A 17,772-nucleotide genomic window follows, 5' to 3' on the forward strand; every position below is an offset into this window, starting at 1 on the left:
CAGGAGTATGACAGCCTGCAACTGCAGACCAAAGAACTGAAGACCTCTCTGAACGAGTCCCAGCTGGAACTGAATCGCTGGCAGGCGCGTTACGACCAACTGAAAGAGCAGCATCAGGGCCTGGACATCTCAATGACCAAACTGGACAACCACTGTGAGGTGAGAGAGACCTTGTAAAAGGAAATAACTGATACTGGATACACAATCTGCTTCTGCGGAGAACCCAAGACTATTATGGCTGTGATGTATTATACCATCACAGGCGAGACTAGATATTGATTCCTGGCCCTGATACTGATTATTTTTAGCATCAAGCGCTAAGATATCTATCTTTCTCTCAATTTAGCTGCTAACCCGTTTGAAAGGAAACTTGGAAGAGGAAAACCATCATCTTCTCAGTCAGATCCAGATGCTCAGCCAACAAAATCAGACCCTACTGGAGAAAACCATGGAGAGCAAAGAACTTTACCACGAAGAACAGAAACAGTACATGTGAGCAGTGTGTCACAGATAAATCATATCATATTTTTAATCAGTGATTGCCAACCTGGATACTAGGAAAGAATATAACCTTGTGTTGTTGAAGCTATAAAACAGAAATTGCAAATTAAAATATTAGTTGATTAAAATAGCTCATTGGGATGAATTTGTCATGCTTTTGTTGTTCATTGTTTTCTCTTACAGTGATAAGCTGAATTCTTTACGACGACAGAAGGAGAAATTGGAGGAGAAGATCATGGACCAGTATAAGTTCTATGACCCGACTCCTAAAAAGTGAGTCCATCTATGGAATCTGTACCGATCAAGACAGAATAGACTGTACTTTTAGGCCTATTTGTCAAGTTTAACTTCTTTTTCGTATGAACTTTGAATACAAAAGGATGTTTTGACATTTCTTTTTTCTCTAACACAGGAGCCGGCATTGGGCTGGAGCCAAAGCAATAGTGAAATTCATCAAACCTAAGAAAGAAAACCAACGAGAACGGACTGACGCGCCACGCGAGAGAATCCGAAGCGCTCCAGACATCCCTCTGCCGGAGATCCCCACATGTATAGACTGTCCCGAGAGCGCACCACCCCTTCCCCCTCAACCACTGCCCCCCAGACAGTCCCGTCTCAGTGTGGACTCCATGAACAATCACTCCGGAGAGGAGAATCATATACAGTCCCCAACCCTTTCACCTGCCCTCAACGGCCGAGGTGAGAAATCCTGTCACAGAGCTAAAGTATTATTTAAAGGATAGTTTACCTAAAAATTTTAATTCTGTCATTTACTCTCCCTGAATGTCTTTCTTCTGTGGAACACAAGAGAAAATATTTTAAGAAATTTCTTTTTTTACCCCTCTTATACAATGGAAGACAATGGTATCAAAACTGTTTGGTCACCAACATTCTTCAAAATATCTTCTTCCATGTTCCACAGCAGAAAGAAGTTCAGACAGGTTTGGAACGACATGAGGATAAGTAAATGATGACAGCTTTTTGTGTGAACTATACCTTTAGGTCTGAACTGCATTATTTTTGACTGGGAAATTATATACTGAGGAAATTGTACCATAATAGTTAAGTGGCATCATCAATAGGGAAAGCGATAGTTAAGTGAAGCTGAATTGCTGTAATATTAATAGTGAATTGCACTAGAGTCCATATGAATCATACTCAAGATGCCCATTTTAAAGTGACTTTGGGGTCTTGGTCCCGAGTTCAGAAAACAGCTTTCACACCAACTGAATGTCTTCAGGTCTGCACTAAAAGCTGAAATCAGCACAAAAAGAATTCAAACACATTTCAGTTGCAGTAAACTAGCTTTAGTGTGCATCAGCTATCTGTGTTTTCCACTAGGGGGCGCCATGTGACACTTTTTTTTTTCAGGGTTACTGTAATTACTACCTCCTTCCTCCTGACATCCACACAATGAACTAATCCCGCTGTAAATTTCCAATTTCAGTCTATCATTTCTCAGCTTTCCAAGTAATAATACTTTCCCTAGTTTCATGCTACATTGCATGGCCAAAATCATCTTCAAAGGGAACCTTGGGGCTTCATTTTTCATGAATAATAAATGTAGCCTTTTGTTAATCTCTGAACCATCATTTCTTCTCTTTCACTGACCCAACTCTCTCCCTGTCTGTGTATCTGTCTGTACATTAACCCTCACACACTCCAGACCCTCCAGCAGCGAAGCGTTTCTGCTTTCTCAGGAGCAAGAGCCAGGAGAAAATGCGCATTCAGGGGACGCCGCCACCCTCTCGACGATCCATTACCAGACGCCTACGCTTCTGGTCCTCATCTGACAACATCGTTCCCTGCCGCCCCGCCGAGCCTTTTTCGCATATTGGCCATTTCTAACACTTTATCCTTTCCATCATCATCACAGCTGCTTACCTCATCATTACTCTTCCCATGTACCATTATGATTTTTTATTTTTTTAAAAAGCATCAAGCTACTCTTATTAGGCACCAATACCACTCTGAGCTAAACGCTAAAGAAAGAAACACAATAGATTTTCCTGTCACTCTCACCACCACAGGCTCACAGTGCTAAATCAAAATGAAGAAACACACACACATACGCACAACACACACCTTGCAAGTCATATAAATGATCTGGGGGGCCCTGGGACCGGGCTGCGGGACTCTGAATGCAATCCTGCAGTAAGTAATGTGTTTTAAACAGAGCGAAATGCAGTCAGCATTGCGCTTGCCATGAGAAATGTGTGTGATGTTGCTCACACTGAATAAGGTGGGCTGAGGTGACCACAGTTGCTGCCTGCAGTCAATAGTAATCAAATTAAGTGCATGCATATAGACCGAGAGATTGAAGGAGGAAGGCAGATGGAGGTGACAACTTCATCAGATAGATTTATGCTGTGTGGCTTGTGAACTTGCATTGCTTAAGGTTTGCTCAAAAACGGCCTGCAATAGTTTACTTATAACCAGCAACTAGTGTCCATGTGTGCCTTGGGGGTATTTTTATTTATTTATTTTATTTTTTTTGCATCTTTAACATTTTTCTCTGTATGTCCACTGTGCGTTATGTGCATCATATGCAAATCAGATAGACATGGCTGAGATCCATTGATTTATTATGTGGGACAAATTACTTCTTAAACCCATTCTTGGGGGTGGGGATGTCGTTTTTTTCCTATAATCACCATTCTTAGGACAGCAAGAGGTATCTTAATTGTCCAACTGCTTTATTAAGAATAAACTGTTTAGATTTACATGAAGATATTGCATTCATTGTGAGTCATACAGAAGGAAAACCTCAACGCCTGCACATCCTGTGAAATTATTTTTGATGTGAAAAAACAGATGTTCACAACTTGAATTTCTGTGCATGGACTGTTTTTGTATTTCCCCTTCTAATTTTTGTGTTATATGTTCTGAAAATGATGCAGAATTACTCAGAATAGCCTAGCAGTTGGCATATTGAGATGTGGTGCACATACACACAATGCTTGTTTGAGTCTGGCTTGTAACATTTGCCATCTTATTTTGTCATCAAAAGTGATAAAAGCTAAAAAATTATATAGAATTTCTCAGAGTAGTTTAGCGATTAACACATGCTCTCTGACACATTGAGTTAGAGTATGATGCCCGTATAGACAATGTGTGTTTGAGTTTGACTTGTGACATTTCCCCTTCTCATTTCTGTCATTAAAAAGAAAATAGACCTGCTTAAAGCTGCAACTTAGTGGTTAGCACATGCACTCTGACACATTGTTGCATCTGGACACATCAGCAGGTCATTCACAAAACTCTTCACACAGTGAAGACACACCAGTTTTTGCACATGCCTAAAGTTCAAAACCTGACAGAATAGAAAACTGAAAAAGACAGCAGTTTGCAATATTTCTACAGAGCTAAAATATTGAAATATATTGAATTATATTTGCTAGTTATGAAAGAATGAGCTGATTTGAGAGAAGTGTTTTGCTAGTTTTTGTGCTTAGTGGATATGTAATTAACTGCTGTGCCAAGCTGAAAGTTGGTGTGGAGAACTGTGTGAAGAGTTTTGGAAAAAGTGAGTATTGAGAAATGTGTCCTAGCAACTGTAAAGCCTCAAAAATGATCTAGAATTACTCGTATCAGTAGTTTAGCACATGCATTTTGATGCATTGAGCCATGGTGCTCATATAGAGTAGACAATGCTAATTTAAGTCTGGTTTGTGAAATTTCCCATTTAACTTTGTCATTAAAAGTGGAACAAAGAACAAAACACACTTGAAAAAGTGACCTACGTATTGAGAAATGTTCTACCAATTGTTAAAAAAAAAAAAGTCTACAGTTGCAAGTACATTGAGTCATGATGTTAATACAGACAATGCATGTTTGTGTCTGGCTTGCAACCTTTCCCTTCTTATTTATGTCATTTAAAGTCATTAAAAGCCCTATGTAGAATTATGTAGAACTACTCTTGATGATTTTTCAAGCAGTTATAGAAACTACTTTCTCCTTTTAAAAATCATGCGAGGGATCGTTTCCAGCATGACTGTAATAAAGAGAACCTCGTGGAGCACCAGAGAGTTCCAGCTGGTGTTTTAGTTTGTCCACAGCAGTCAAGCTTAAAGGAATGTTTGGGGTTCAATACAAGTTGAACTCTATCGATAGCATTTGTGGCATGATGTCAGTTCAATAATAATAAAAAAAAGAATATGACTTGTTCCTCAGTTTGTAAAATCAAACAAAATTCATGTTTACAGTAATATCTGTGTCTGTGGGGCAAGACATTGCACCAGAATGTATGTTGAAATGGGCACTTGTGGCTATACTGTATGTCGAGAGTATAGCCACAAGACTTAAAAGGATAGTTCACCCAAAAAAATGAAAATTCTGTCATCATTCACTCACCCTAATGTTGTCCCAAACCTGTATGAGTTTCTGTCTTCTGTTGAACACAAAAGAAGATATTTTGGTAGAATGTTGATAACCAAAACAGATGCTGGAAGTAATTGGAAACATTTCCATAGTATGGAGAAAATACTATTCCAAGTCAGTTGGGACCAGAGACTGTTTGGTTACCAGCATTCTTCAAAATATTTTTTGTTTTCAGTAGAAGGAAATTCATACAGGTTTGGAACAACATGAGGGTGAGTAAATGATGATGAAATGTTCATTTTTGTGTGAACTCTCCCTAAAAAGATATGACAGAATTACTCGCCATCCTTGGCATTCAAGTTGTTGTACAATCTTTCAACTCTTGCATGACTGAAAGTCCAGTGACTTTTGGATGTTGAATATAATTGTCTGTAAAAAATAATATTTATATGGATCATAATAAGACAATTTTGACTAATTTACATCTCAACTAACATATTTTGTATGAAATAACAATTGATAAGAAACACTTGCCCTATAAATGTCCAATGTAGGAGTATAACTGAAACCAAGTATGAGTCACAGATGCTGCTGATAGAGCTTGACTTGTATTGAACCTGGAATGTTCCTTTAACTGTCTAACTGTCCTGCTTTTAAGTGTTTTTTGGAGTCGATTCATTTTACTAACACGTGCTTGTGCTTTTGCTCCGACACCTTCTCCTACGCAGCTGCCTGCAGCGTCACTGAAACCCAGCAGCAGCGCTTGCACTGCACATGCTTTGTATGCACTCGCAGATACTGACCTTTTCTCTTGATTTTTTGTAAGTGTTGAACGACAGTGGAGGGTCCAGAGGCAGAGAGGGCTATCGCTCAGTAGGGGGCGGTAGTGAGAGCATGAACGGGTACGAAGAACTGGTCCGGTGGCGGGGCCGAGAGCCAGGAGCCACCTGTTCAACTCCACTGAGCTACAACTCCAACAGTGCACCAGGCTACAAGTCGTCCTCCAGCATGCGGCCGGGACGCAGGCCAAAGGGTAACACTAAATTATGCCGTTTAGTAGGCTACATGTCAGCAGCCTTGAGCCACAAATGACAGACCATGTTCATTCTGCCATGTACGCTAGTAAATTTATTCATCCTTGGAGACACTTTATGATTTACCGGTTTGTGTTGTATTGAAATTGCAGCAGACTTTTAGTTTTCACTAATAAAGGAATATTTTGGGTTAAACACAAAGGGATAGTTCACCTGGAAATGAATATTCTGTCATAATTTTCTCACCCTCATGCTGTTCCAAACGTGTATGACTTTGTTTTCGTCTATACCATGAATTAATTTTTCAATTTGAGGGTTGAGTTGAAATAATTTTCCATTGGTAATCAATAGCAGGCCATAGATAGACCTTAAAGGGTTAGTTCAAAAATGAAAATTAGGCTGCGATTTACTCACCCCCGAGGAATCCTAGGTGCATATGACTTTCTTCTTTCAGACGAATCCAGTCGGAGTTATATTAAAAGGGGTGAGTAAAACGCAGCCTAATTTTCATTTTTGGGTGAACTAACCCTTTAAAGTGGAGTCAGCTAGCCAAGTTTTTAAACCGATTTCTAGTCGTAGGGTTAAATTATGGGTGAGTGGTCACAGTTTAATGGCCTTACATACCCAGTCAACCTTTATACTTTTTCCATATTTAAGTGCAGTCGTTTAAGTTTTTTTATTGTGTTTTCCATGCCGCATTAGTTTATTTAGCCATTAGCAAGCTTATCATGTGTAATGTACCACCATGTACACGAGGGCTTCAGCTTTAAACACCACTGACCCTCTCAGTGACTCTCACCTCCCAGCCAAAAAGCCCAAAGCTCATTTCATCAAGACACTGTCAGCGTAATAACAAAGCGTTCATTCTAAATGAATGTTTATTTTCAAGTGCTTGAAGCATTCTCAGATATCTACTGCACTGCGTAAACAAGCAGCCGTGTTCGTACAAACGCACATAGGAAGACTGCAGTAGTCAGAGGCCCATCATGTCCCATAATGACACTGTTCTAGGAGAGCATCTTTAAAAGGGAAACTGAATTGTGTGAAATAATGATAATAATAATTAGTGGTACTAATTAATCAGATGTCTTTATGAAATGTTGAAAGAGGGATAAACTAAGAGTACTGATTTATTTAGTGCCTCATTGTTGGGCAACACTCTTATTTGCAGGATTGGTCTCAGAGGAAGACTTGCGCCATCATTCCCCAGATGCTGGCTTTGGGAGTGGTGTCCATGGAAACACAGGTTAGAGAATTAACTAAATCAATACGTGTTGCCTCGACAGCCTCGCTTTATTTCTTTGTGTTTATATGTGATATGTGGTTCCCTCTATAGGCCACCGGCCCAGCTCTGCCGAATTCACCTCCAGCAGCAATTCCCCCATCAGCTCCAAAGGTGTGTGTGTGTGTGTGGTCTATTACATATGCACCTTATGTGGTCTATTTCATATGCATGCATAGCCACTTCATTAGCCAGCGATGGAAACTGCCACCCCTGCACACACTCGCTCTCTCTCTTTCTCTCAAGTACTGTTAATTGTTTCTCAGAGTGAAACATGTCTTTACTAGAACATTTGCAGAGGCAACTCTGTTGTCAAGCAAGTATTATTTTATCACAATTCAGTTATTTAAATTAATCAAATAATAAATTATTTAAATAGTCAAATTATTCATTATTTTTTATGATGATGATGGTTTATATATTGTGGTACAATACTGCTGTTCAAAAGTTTGTGCTCAGTAGGATTTTATTTATAAAGAAATTAATACTTTTAAACATCAAGAATGCATGAAATTGATCAAAAGTGACAGTGAGGATATGTAGGCCTGTAATGTTACAAAATATTTCTGTTCAAATAAATGCTGTTAGTAATCAAAGAATCCTGAAAAAAAAATGTATCATTGTTTCCACAAAAATATTGAACAGCGTAACTGTTTTCAACATTGATAATAATAGGAAATGTTTCTTGAGCAGCAAATCAGCATATTGGAATGATTTCTGAAGGATCATGTGACACTGAAGACTGGAGTAACAGAGCTGAAAATTCATGTCCAGTGTATATTTCAAATTAAACAATCACTATAAATGGCACATAAAAACAAATATATATGTTTAGCAACTTTACATGTCACTCGGACTGTCTTTCACTCGAAGTGTTTTTTGTTTGTTGTTGACCAGAATAAGCTATGGGCCAGTCCTTTTGCCATTTAGTCAACAGTCTGACTGTGAGATTACGGTTATAATGACCTTTAAGACAGTTTACTCATTTGGTGACTCATTTGGTTTTCTCTCACAATTACTGTGGTGTGGCAATATGGTTTGTGGTGCTTGCTAACAAAAGATAAAAAAAAGATGATGTGGTTTTGTTTTGATGATAAAGAAAAAAAAAAGTCAGATACGATACTTTTTTTGTTTTTGGTACTTGCAGATACTGATATGATACCTGCATTTTTAGTTTTAAATATTGGGTACAGAAACTAATAGAAAAATGTTAGCTTGCTTCATTTAGCAAACAGATATTTCCTTCACAGGGGCGTTGCTAGGGTCAGAAGAGATAAGGGGCTTAGCCCCTGAGAAAAAGAAACATTAAACAAAATAAAAAATATCACTATTGTAATAACACTGTTTCACTATAATATACAAAACAGAGTATTTAAGAATAAATATAATTATTATATCATTATATTTTACAGAAAACTGTAGGGTGATATGTAAATATGCAGCGAGCCTATAACCATCAACCATTAGAAATGTCTTAACGTTTTATTATAAAATATTAAATTATGATTTAAAAAATATGTGACAGTAATTTCTTAATTTTTGTCAGGAAATCTTATGCATCCACTGAGAGAAAAAATAACTCCTGTACACTTCTCTTCACTGGACGTATGTGAACGCCAAGTGAACCAGGACTAAAATCATTTTCTTTGTTGGTCTGGACCAAAAAAACAAAGAGAACCAAATTACAAGTGTGAGCACAACCTGAAAATACTGTTACGATTTGAAGGAAATTACATTCAGTACACTCATGCTCACTCCTTTTTTATTTCAAGGGTATTACTATTGCTCATATCGTAACATTAGGTTGACTTCAGCGTGTAGTAGAGGTATTGCTTTTCTAAGCCATCAGACTTTTGTTTGGTGGATAGTAAACCATACAGAAAAATCAAATAGACTTGCATTGAAGAACCCTGAGCCATATCTACAGACCAGAATACCATGGATGGATAGATAAGTTTTTTTTTAGTTGGGGCAGTAAGCAACCACCTAACAATGCCCTAGTATCAAGTAACCACCCACAACACCTTAAAAACCTTTAAAAAAAAATAGCGACATGTTTAGAAATGCTCTGAACGCCTTAGCACTGCAAAACCTCTCATATCAAATCTTTCACACTGCAGTAAATTAGATTTCATTACCATGCAAAGTAGAGCCCTGCATTTCAGCCCGGGCCCAACGGGCCCCGACTTTTTTACGCCCCTAGGGCCGGGCTTCGGGACAATTTTCACATCATAGCTCAGACGCGGGCCGGGCATCGGGCTTGTTTTAGGCTTCTCCTTATTTTTATATTTTAGACATCCATCAATTATTTTTGATGAAAAAATAAATTTTTTTTGCCACGCTGGTGGAAATAACATGAGACCGTGCTGCCGCGACTGTCAAGAGTGGCTCGACGGTGTTTAGTGTCCAGCTGCAGCAGCATGTATGCCGTCAGCACAGCTGAACAGTTCTGCGTTCAAATGCACGCAATAGGCTAAAGCTTGCCGCAAAGCACTGGCAAAAGTAATTACCATGAATGTGTCGGGGGAAATAGTAAGGAGATATTTGAATTATTTACTAATAAACTAGTGTTTTCTGAGTCGGTGTCGCAAGGATGAAGTTGCCGATCCTGACTCGCCATCTCCTCTTTAGACGCGCCTTTAGAGAGAAGTGCATCTTTACGGATTATGATTATAATGAAAGTTTTTGTTTTTGATTTGTTTTATTTCATTAAGTAGAAATGTAAAGCTTTCTATAGATATATTTATCATGTCTGTAAGACATGTATTCGCTGAGTTTTGGTTCATTTTTGTAAGCGCTCCTGTTCAAGACGAGACGGCAGAAAGCGCATCGTGTTTATTTTCTTTATTTTATAAAAGCACAACGTTTTGTTGATATTGTGAGTGCACACAAAGAAAAGTAGACCCTTTAAGTTTTGGGAGAAGGGGGAAAAAAAGACGGGCTCAGGTCGGACTCGGGCCGGTAATTCTGATAAGATGTCGGACAAGGGCCGGGCTAGGGACTGAACGTCACAGCAGGGCCGGACTAGGGCCTATATTTGAGGCCCGTGCAGGGCTCTAATGCAAAGTGTCAAGTAAAAGCCTAACAGCACTTAGCAGAGGCCAATTTGTCAAGTCTGATGTTGATTTGGAAGGCCATTATATCACTCTGATGTTTCTCTTCTGGGTTGTGAGAGAAAAAACACTTTTCTCATTTCGATTTGCAATAAAAACGCAGGCTAGTGCATGTAAATGCTGAAATGACTGATCATGATTATACTACTGTGTGAATAGCACTATTGACACACACAATCCTCCACCTTTTAATGTGCCCATTTGTATGACATCTCACACTCTTCAACTTTACAGTTCAGGTTTTAATTTCCTGTCTTCCTCCAGGTTCTCTGGATTGCCTGCAGGGACGATCTGCCAGTCTGTCAAGCGATGATGTCGTTGGACTGGGTCATGAAGGCTCACGTCTCAGTCAGTTGTCTCTGATTCCTCATAGCTCCACCCTTCCCTGTGATGCCCCATCTGCTTCACGTTCTTCCCAGCGGCCCACTTCTCGACGACTGTCCTCTCCTAGCAGTGAGATGGTCACCCTGGAGGAGTTCTTGCAGGAGAGTAATGCCCTGTCCCCACCCACTGTAAGTAGTTTTAACACTAACAACGTTTTAACACTTCTTAGCAACTTGTTTGTTTGATGGTTTGACCTTTTGAAGAATAATAACATATAATTAGAAGAATTTTAAATGTCAATTTCAGTTTCAAAAGCTTTATTGTCTATCCCCAATGGGGTAGAAAATTGTCTTCAGACAAAAGGCTCAACACACAAACAGCACAAGTAGTCCTCACAGACTACATTACATCACAAAAACACAACTTAAAAAAAAAAAATCATTTTAAGATCCTATTTAAAACAGCGTGGTGTTAAAAAATGCGTGGTGAATAAAAAAAATAATAATTAAATGCGTGGTGAATCAAACATCGTAGGATGTATATTTTCTCACTTCAGATATCCTGTATCTTTTTCAACATATCAAGATTCTGGGTGCATGTTTATGCAGTGACAATAGCAAAAGGGAGCTTTATAAATTTAATTCATTATCAGTAGAGACATTCATGCCCCTAAATAAATTATGCCTGATATTTGATCTGTTTGACCCTGCACAATGGATTGTTGTTTGCTAATTGGGGATTACTAAGATAATGTATTTGAGTGCTGTGTGAAATGTTTATAATAGAGCCATTTCAGCTAGTTGCCAAACCGAGGTTGATATCACATGTCATATTGATACACATATCTCCAAGTCCTGTTATCGTAAAGGATTTTAATGTGTTTCTGTTGTAAGACATGGAGCAAATTACAAGAAATGCATGCACAGGATTCCCATAGTAATGAACAAGTCTGGGAGAAAAAAATCATTTTAAAACAATGATTTCTAGCAATAGGGAATATTTGGGGGTTCAGTGGAAAAAAAAAAAATTAGTTCTTAAGAATTTACAAAGTTTATGAAATTTAGGATTAAATTTAATTTAGTTAAATATTTGTAAACTTTTTTTTAACACATTTTTTCATTTTTATACACTTACCCCCGGTTTCACAGACAAGGCTTAAGCCTAGTCCCAAACTAAAATGTAAGTCTGAGTTGTTTCAGCTGAAAGAAAATTGCACTGACTGATGTTAAAATATATCAGTGCCTTTGTTTTGTCTCAAGTTGCACACCAGTAATGTTTTTTCTAAGGCATGTTAATAAAAATTACTTAAATGTCCTAATTGAACTATGGCCTAATCCTGGCTAAGTCTAAGCCCTGTCTGTGAAACCAGACTATTATTTACTGTCATATTTAAGTCATGACTTTAATTGCAGTTATTTTATTCAAATAACAATTAATTATTCAGTTAGCCCTTAGTTTTAAAGGGGTCATATGATGCGATTTAAATGTTTCCTTTCTCTTTGGAGTGTTACAAGCTCTTGGTGCATAAAGAAGATCTGTAAAGTTGCAAAGACTAAAGTCTCAAATCCAGAGAGATAAAAGTTAAGAGTCAACCAAGCCTACCTAAAACGGCTCGTTCTAACACGCCCCACATGTCTACGTCACGATGTGGGAAGATTTGCATAACGCCGCCCAAATGTTCACGCAAAGAAAGAAGGCGCAGTATGGTAAGGGGCGTAACATTTCCGTCACACGCTTGAGGTATTCAGCCAATCACAACGCACTGGATAGCTGGCCAATCAGAGCACACCTTGCTTTTCAGACCGATGAGCTTTGTAAAAATCGATGCGTTTCAGAAAGGCGGGGCATAGAGGAGAAACAATAATGTACAGTATGTGGAAAATATTGTGTTTTTTGAACCTTAAACCGCATAAACACATTTCATTACACCAAATACACAAAATAATGTTCTTTTTAGCAACATCATATGATGCCTTTAACAGTGAGAATCTTTTTGTTTTATATAGGCATATGTCCAACATTAAGTTGTATCTCCTGCATTGGAATAAAGTAAATATTTTCTATAAAATTTTCATAATATTTTAATTAAACATTTAGTAATTGTTCCTAATATTTTTCAAATATATAAGATTTTAACTTTTGTATAATGACAATGGAAAAGTCATAAAAACAAGGCTTCATATTATTGCAGTTAATATTGATCTTATACATGGAAATATATAGCTGCATTTTTTGTTATAGTAAAGGGAGTTCCTTACAAGAAGAGAGGGTCCTAGTCATCACAAGGGGTGTGGGAACCCTGCAAGTAATTTGTCATAAAAACAAGGCTTCATATTATTGCAGTTAATATTGATCTTGTACATGGAAATATATAGCTGCATTTTTTATAGTAAAGGGAGTTCCTTACAAGAAGAGAGGGTCCTAGTCATCACAAGGGGTGTGGGAACCCTGCAAGTAATTTCCGTTGTAATATTGGAATTAGGGCACAGTTAAAACCACATGCTTTTGCAAAAATATGTATGATGATTTAAATGTCTTTCAGGTGCAGACAGGAAGTCGAGAGGATCTGATGACTGATTATTTCACCAGATCTACTCGACCTGTCCCTCTGCGAGATGACGCTAAAACCCCCACCAATTATGTCACGCCAACCATCAAGACTACTCCGCCAGAACTAGATGGTCGGGCCCCTAAACCTGGACACAGTGTCAAACCAAGCGTTCGGCTCACCGAGACGTCCACACCTCCTTCACAATCGCAAACCCTTCCTAACAGAGGAACAGGACTGCGGTCCGCTCCTTTGCAGCAGTCCAGTCCTCGCGGAGGTGTGGGCGGCAGCGCCAGCCTGAGCCGTACATTCAGCCTGGCCTCCGCAGACCTCCTCCGTTCAAGCGGGCCGGACAGTTACCGCACCGAGGCAAGTTCTCCCAGCCAAAATGATGTGGTGGTGAGGAGGTCCGGTGTAGTCGCCAGAGAAAGACCGATATCTGCTAGGCTGGCTGGTTCCTCGCCGCTGCCTGGAGACCCGGGGCACGTATCTGTGGACCCCCGCCGTCTGTCTCTCGCTCAACCGAGAGATGAGTTGTCCCTGGCTAGTCCGCCTCCAGTGCACTCTTCGTCTATGCCGCTGCAGGCTGAACGGGAATACGTTGGTAGTGGTAGCAGCAGGGCAGGAGCAGTCTGTTCTGCTCCTGCTCAAACCCGAGCTGCCCCCCATCGTGGCGAGGTGGCCATGGTGACTCCGGTGCGAGCCGTATCAGCATTAAGGCTGAAGGATTTGGAGGAGGAACCTCGGGAGCAAAAGCAGGCAGAGTCGCCTCTGTTGAAGAAAGCAGACACTGCGAACTTAAGCTACACCACCAAGGAGCAGCCCACCAGTAAACCTGCTTCTCCCGACCCCAACAATGACCCTCAGACTGTTTGGTATGAGTACGGCTGTGTGTAGAACCTCAGACTTGGTGAAGAAACACGTATGAAACTGCACTGTAAACAAATAAAAGCCCCAGGCAGCTCTGGGAGACTGGTCATGTCCTTCCTCTCTCCATCTCTTTAGGTGCTTCAAAGGCACCAGTTGCGTTTGAGGGTCTTGCACATGTTCAGACTGACCTGAAAATGAATGTATGGGGCACTTTAATGTATTTTCCCCCTTCGATTCCAATCAAATGCCATTGATTTCCACAGCTCTCCGCAGCTCCGTGGCAGGCCAGTTCATGTTCTATTCTGAATATGGAAAACAAACGTTGGGCTGTGTGCTAGGAGCCACTCCCAGCGTAATTACTGAGTAGCGACTGCATCCATCTTTAGGAGGCGCAGGACAGTTGCAGGTCCATCACCCAGCCTCATAGGGACCCATTACAGGAAGCAGCCTCTCTCATTCGCTCCCAGCTGACATACCAAACAATCTGCTCTTTTCTGCTTCTTGTGGGTGAACATGTATTTGGTGTAGGACCTGGGTTTGGCTCAGACTCTGTTCAGAAGCACACAAGACACAACACTGAGCCAGAAAGAGAGCGACCAACAGAAGGCTGTTGGACATGAAAATAAGATAGCACCTTATGATATAAGGTGGAAGAATGTATCGGGAATGGGTTTTGAGGAGGAATCTGGAGTACTGGACATATTGCCCAGTTTCACACAAGCATTTAGAGTAGTACTAAAGAGAAATTGAAGCTCAGTTTGGTGTTTTTGTGTTTTGTTTAGTTTAGTTTTTCCTCATCAACACACTCATTTTATAACACTGCACAACTGTTCTAATGGCCAGAAGTTCTTTTATTGGTTTATTTATTAATGTCCTTGAGACAATTAATGACACTTGTTTGTGTGGTTGTTTTAATGTGTGTATGCCTCATTTTTCCAAAATTGCTTTTTTGTTTTGCGTGGTTGATGCTTAAGTCTGATTATGTTGAACACTGGAAGAATGGAGTAGTCTCATTATACATATTTTTTTTCCTAAGTGAAGCATAGAGGTAAAAAAGCCCATGGAATCCCAGGATCCCTCAATCATGTCACCAACCAAGCACCCCTTGTTCCCTGTCAGTGGTGCTATTCTGCCATCTCGTGTCACCATCTCCAACTTCTTATGGTCTGCGGAGGCTTTCATAAGTCAAGGGGAAGAGCTGATCACCAAAGGCAATGGTGTGTCTTCATAGAAATATATTTGGATCAAGCATTCACACTGGGTGTGTGAACATAAGGCGAGTGTCCTGTCTGAATGTGCACAACTACTGGTTAAATGATTTTAGATATACAACTGTTTTTATACACTACTGCACATGAACATAGATCAGTACCTGTAAGATATTGTGTGTTTGATGTAAGGAGTAGATACCCTAACAACCTTTTACACTTAATGTAAAGTTTGTGAATGATAGAAGCCTGTTTAGAGAAAGCTGTTTTCCAAAACCTGCTCTTTGTAATAAAGCTTTTTTTTTTTTAAATGTCTGGAGTTGAAGGTTTCAGTAAATTGCATGAGTAAATTAGTGCTATGACATGCATAAAGTTTAAAACTGATTTTCTAGCTCTCAGAATAAATTAACATCAAAATTAAACCAAAATCATCAAAAAAAAAAAAAAAACCTTCAGAATGGGTAAAGGGGTTGCAGCATAACTTGAGATCTGTCCAGTTAATTTGGCACCAAATGTTGAGTTGTAGTTACTGATAAACTTATATTTCCCATAGATTTCAAGACAAAATATATGTTTGGTCTTCTTTCAATAACTTCAATAACCTATCTTCTTTCAGTACCAGGAGCTGAAGTTTGAACTTGACAAATGAAGCTAAAAACTGAGCAAAGAGATTAGATTCAGTTGTCCTGCCATATGAAGTGTCTAAGTTATGACTTGGTTGTCACAATTTTAAGGAATGTTACGTGTATTGTAACTGAGGAAAGCATGCGGTAACAGTTTGGCCAAAATCTGGGACATATGGGACATTTTATGCTAGTTTAAATTTGTTAAATAAAAGTTTATCAGACATATCCAAAATATCTCACAAAAATGTTTTAAAAACGTTATGGGACACCAAAGTGTAAGTATTCGAGGAATGTAACCGTTTGAAACGCGTTTTACATCCTTTCCTTTGCGCACGGTCCAGGCGCTGTGAACAATTTCACCTAAGAAACCTTAAATGTTTACTTATGCATATGTACTTATGCATAATTACCCTTATTCCCAACAGGCAGGTGAACAATGAGGCTATTATGCTGAGGAGCTGCCTACTTAGACAGCACTTCGGACATTCATATCCGTTCATCTGACTCGGAGCACAGCTATAACGTGCTTTCTGTGCAGGCAGGTCATAGGATACGAGACACATCCTGTGTCTGAGAAGACACTTGAGATGAGTGTTTCGCTTTGAGTAATTGCACGCATCGCGTAAAATCTGTTGACGCAATTTAATTTTTTCCTCTTTTCCGACGCGACAACCCCGGAACCCGGGAGCTATTTTATTTCTGCAAAAAAATCTCTCCTGCGAGTAAACGAATAGAAACAGTCAAATCTCTGACAGAGTCGGTGGAGCGGTTGGTCTGGAGGATATGATGTTCATCACATTTGAGGAATGAGTCGCGAGGGATTAAAACCAGCAATCTTAAGGTAATGTACTTTCATTAAATCTGATATTCTCATATACCTTTAAAAAAAAAAAACATTTAGCCTACTACAGTAATTGTTGCTTCAGTAAACTGAGCACTTAGTATTATGTCCTGCTACCAATAAAAAGAAATAAAGTAGGACAAATGAATGCAATATGAACATTTCTTTGAGTTCCCATTAATTTATTATAAAATCAGTTATAACGAAAATTATAATCACTGTGGTATTTTTGCCAGAAAATATGATATTTGTGTAGTAAACTAGGCAAACAAATGATGCTGCTTACTATTTTACAGCTTTCCAACAGCTATTTGTAACGCACTTTTAGAATAATTAGGCTATATCATTTCTAATTCGATAATTTCTCAAGTACACTCTTAAAAATAAAGGTGCTTCACGATGCCATAGAAGAACCCTTTTGTCTAAATGGTTCCATAAAGAACCTTTAACATCTGAAGAACCTTTCTGTTTCACAAAAGGTTCTTTCTGGCAAAAGAAGGTTCTTCAGATTATAAAAAGGTAAGAAAGACATGGTTCTTTAAAGAACCTTTGACTGAATAGTTCTTTGTGGAACCAAAAATGGTTCTTCTATGGCATCGCTGTTAAGAACCTTTTGAAGCACCTTTTATTTTAAGAGTGTAGGCCTATACGTAGGCTACTACAAGTGAGAATCTAGCACTTCTAACCAACATGGTCTACTCTGTGACATGTTTATTAAGATGTGCTACCAATACAAATGAACATGGTTTAACCCATAAGGGTTCAAGTTTATAATGTGATCAGTTACATACTCCAAATGGTGTAATGAGTTTTGTATTATAAAGGTGGGTTCATATATATATATATATATGAATAACCCGACTCAGCAAATGTGGGAGAATGTGTGTTTGAACGTGCCTCTCTATATGCTGACACAAAATGCCATGAAATGTTTAACCTGGTTAAGTCATGTAGCCTACTGTAATACAACCGGTAGCATTTGTTGACCAAAGTTTGACATGTAAAACATGTTGTAATAGAGAAAAACTACCATATATTTGGCACATGTAATATTCCTGTCTATTATTAATGTAGTATTGCTCTTGTGCGCGACTCATTACACCAT

At 39.0% G+C, this 17,772-nt stretch overlaps 2 protein-coding genes across 2 annotated transcripts in view; both read left to right on the forward strand.

The window, feature by feature from the left end:
- The window catches only part of LOC107662652 (protein Daple-like), a 57,054-nt gene extending 41,544 nt beyond the window's left edge, over window positions 1-15,510 (forward strand). The window contains 9 exon segments of the mRNA XM_016452731.1: window positions 35-159; window positions 347-492; window positions 685-774; window positions 914-1,200; window positions 5,648-5,854; window positions 7,027-7,101; window positions 7,192-7,251; window positions 10,515-10,762; window positions 13,117-15,510. Of these exon segments, the coding sequence (XP_016308217.1) occupies window positions 35-159; window positions 347-492; window positions 685-774; window positions 914-1,200; window positions 5,648-5,854; window positions 7,027-7,101; window positions 7,192-7,251; window positions 10,515-10,762; window positions 13,117-14,019 (2,141 nt within the window). The 3' untranslated portion in view covers window positions 14,020-15,510.
- Window positions 15,511-16,444: 934 nt separating this feature from the next.
- The window catches only part of LOC107662645 (ovarian cancer G-protein coupled receptor 1-like), a 4,227-nt gene continuing 2,899 nt past the window's right edge, over window positions 16,445-17,772 (forward strand). The window contains exon 1 of the mRNA XM_016452725.1: window positions 16,445-16,667. The gene's annotated coding sequence lies outside the window, so the exon portion shown is untranslated. The remainder of the gene's footprint in view (window positions 16,668-17,772) is intronic.

This window comes from Sinocyclocheilus anshuiensis, unplaced genomic scaffold, assembly GCF_001515605.1.
Source record: "Sinocyclocheilus anshuiensis isolate Anshui unplaced genomic scaffold, SAMN03320099.WGS_v1.1 scaffold715, whole genome shotgun sequence".
Classification (NCBI taxonomy): domain Eukaryota; kingdom Metazoa; phylum Chordata; class Actinopteri; order Cypriniformes; family Cyprinidae; genus Sinocyclocheilus; species Sinocyclocheilus anshuiensis.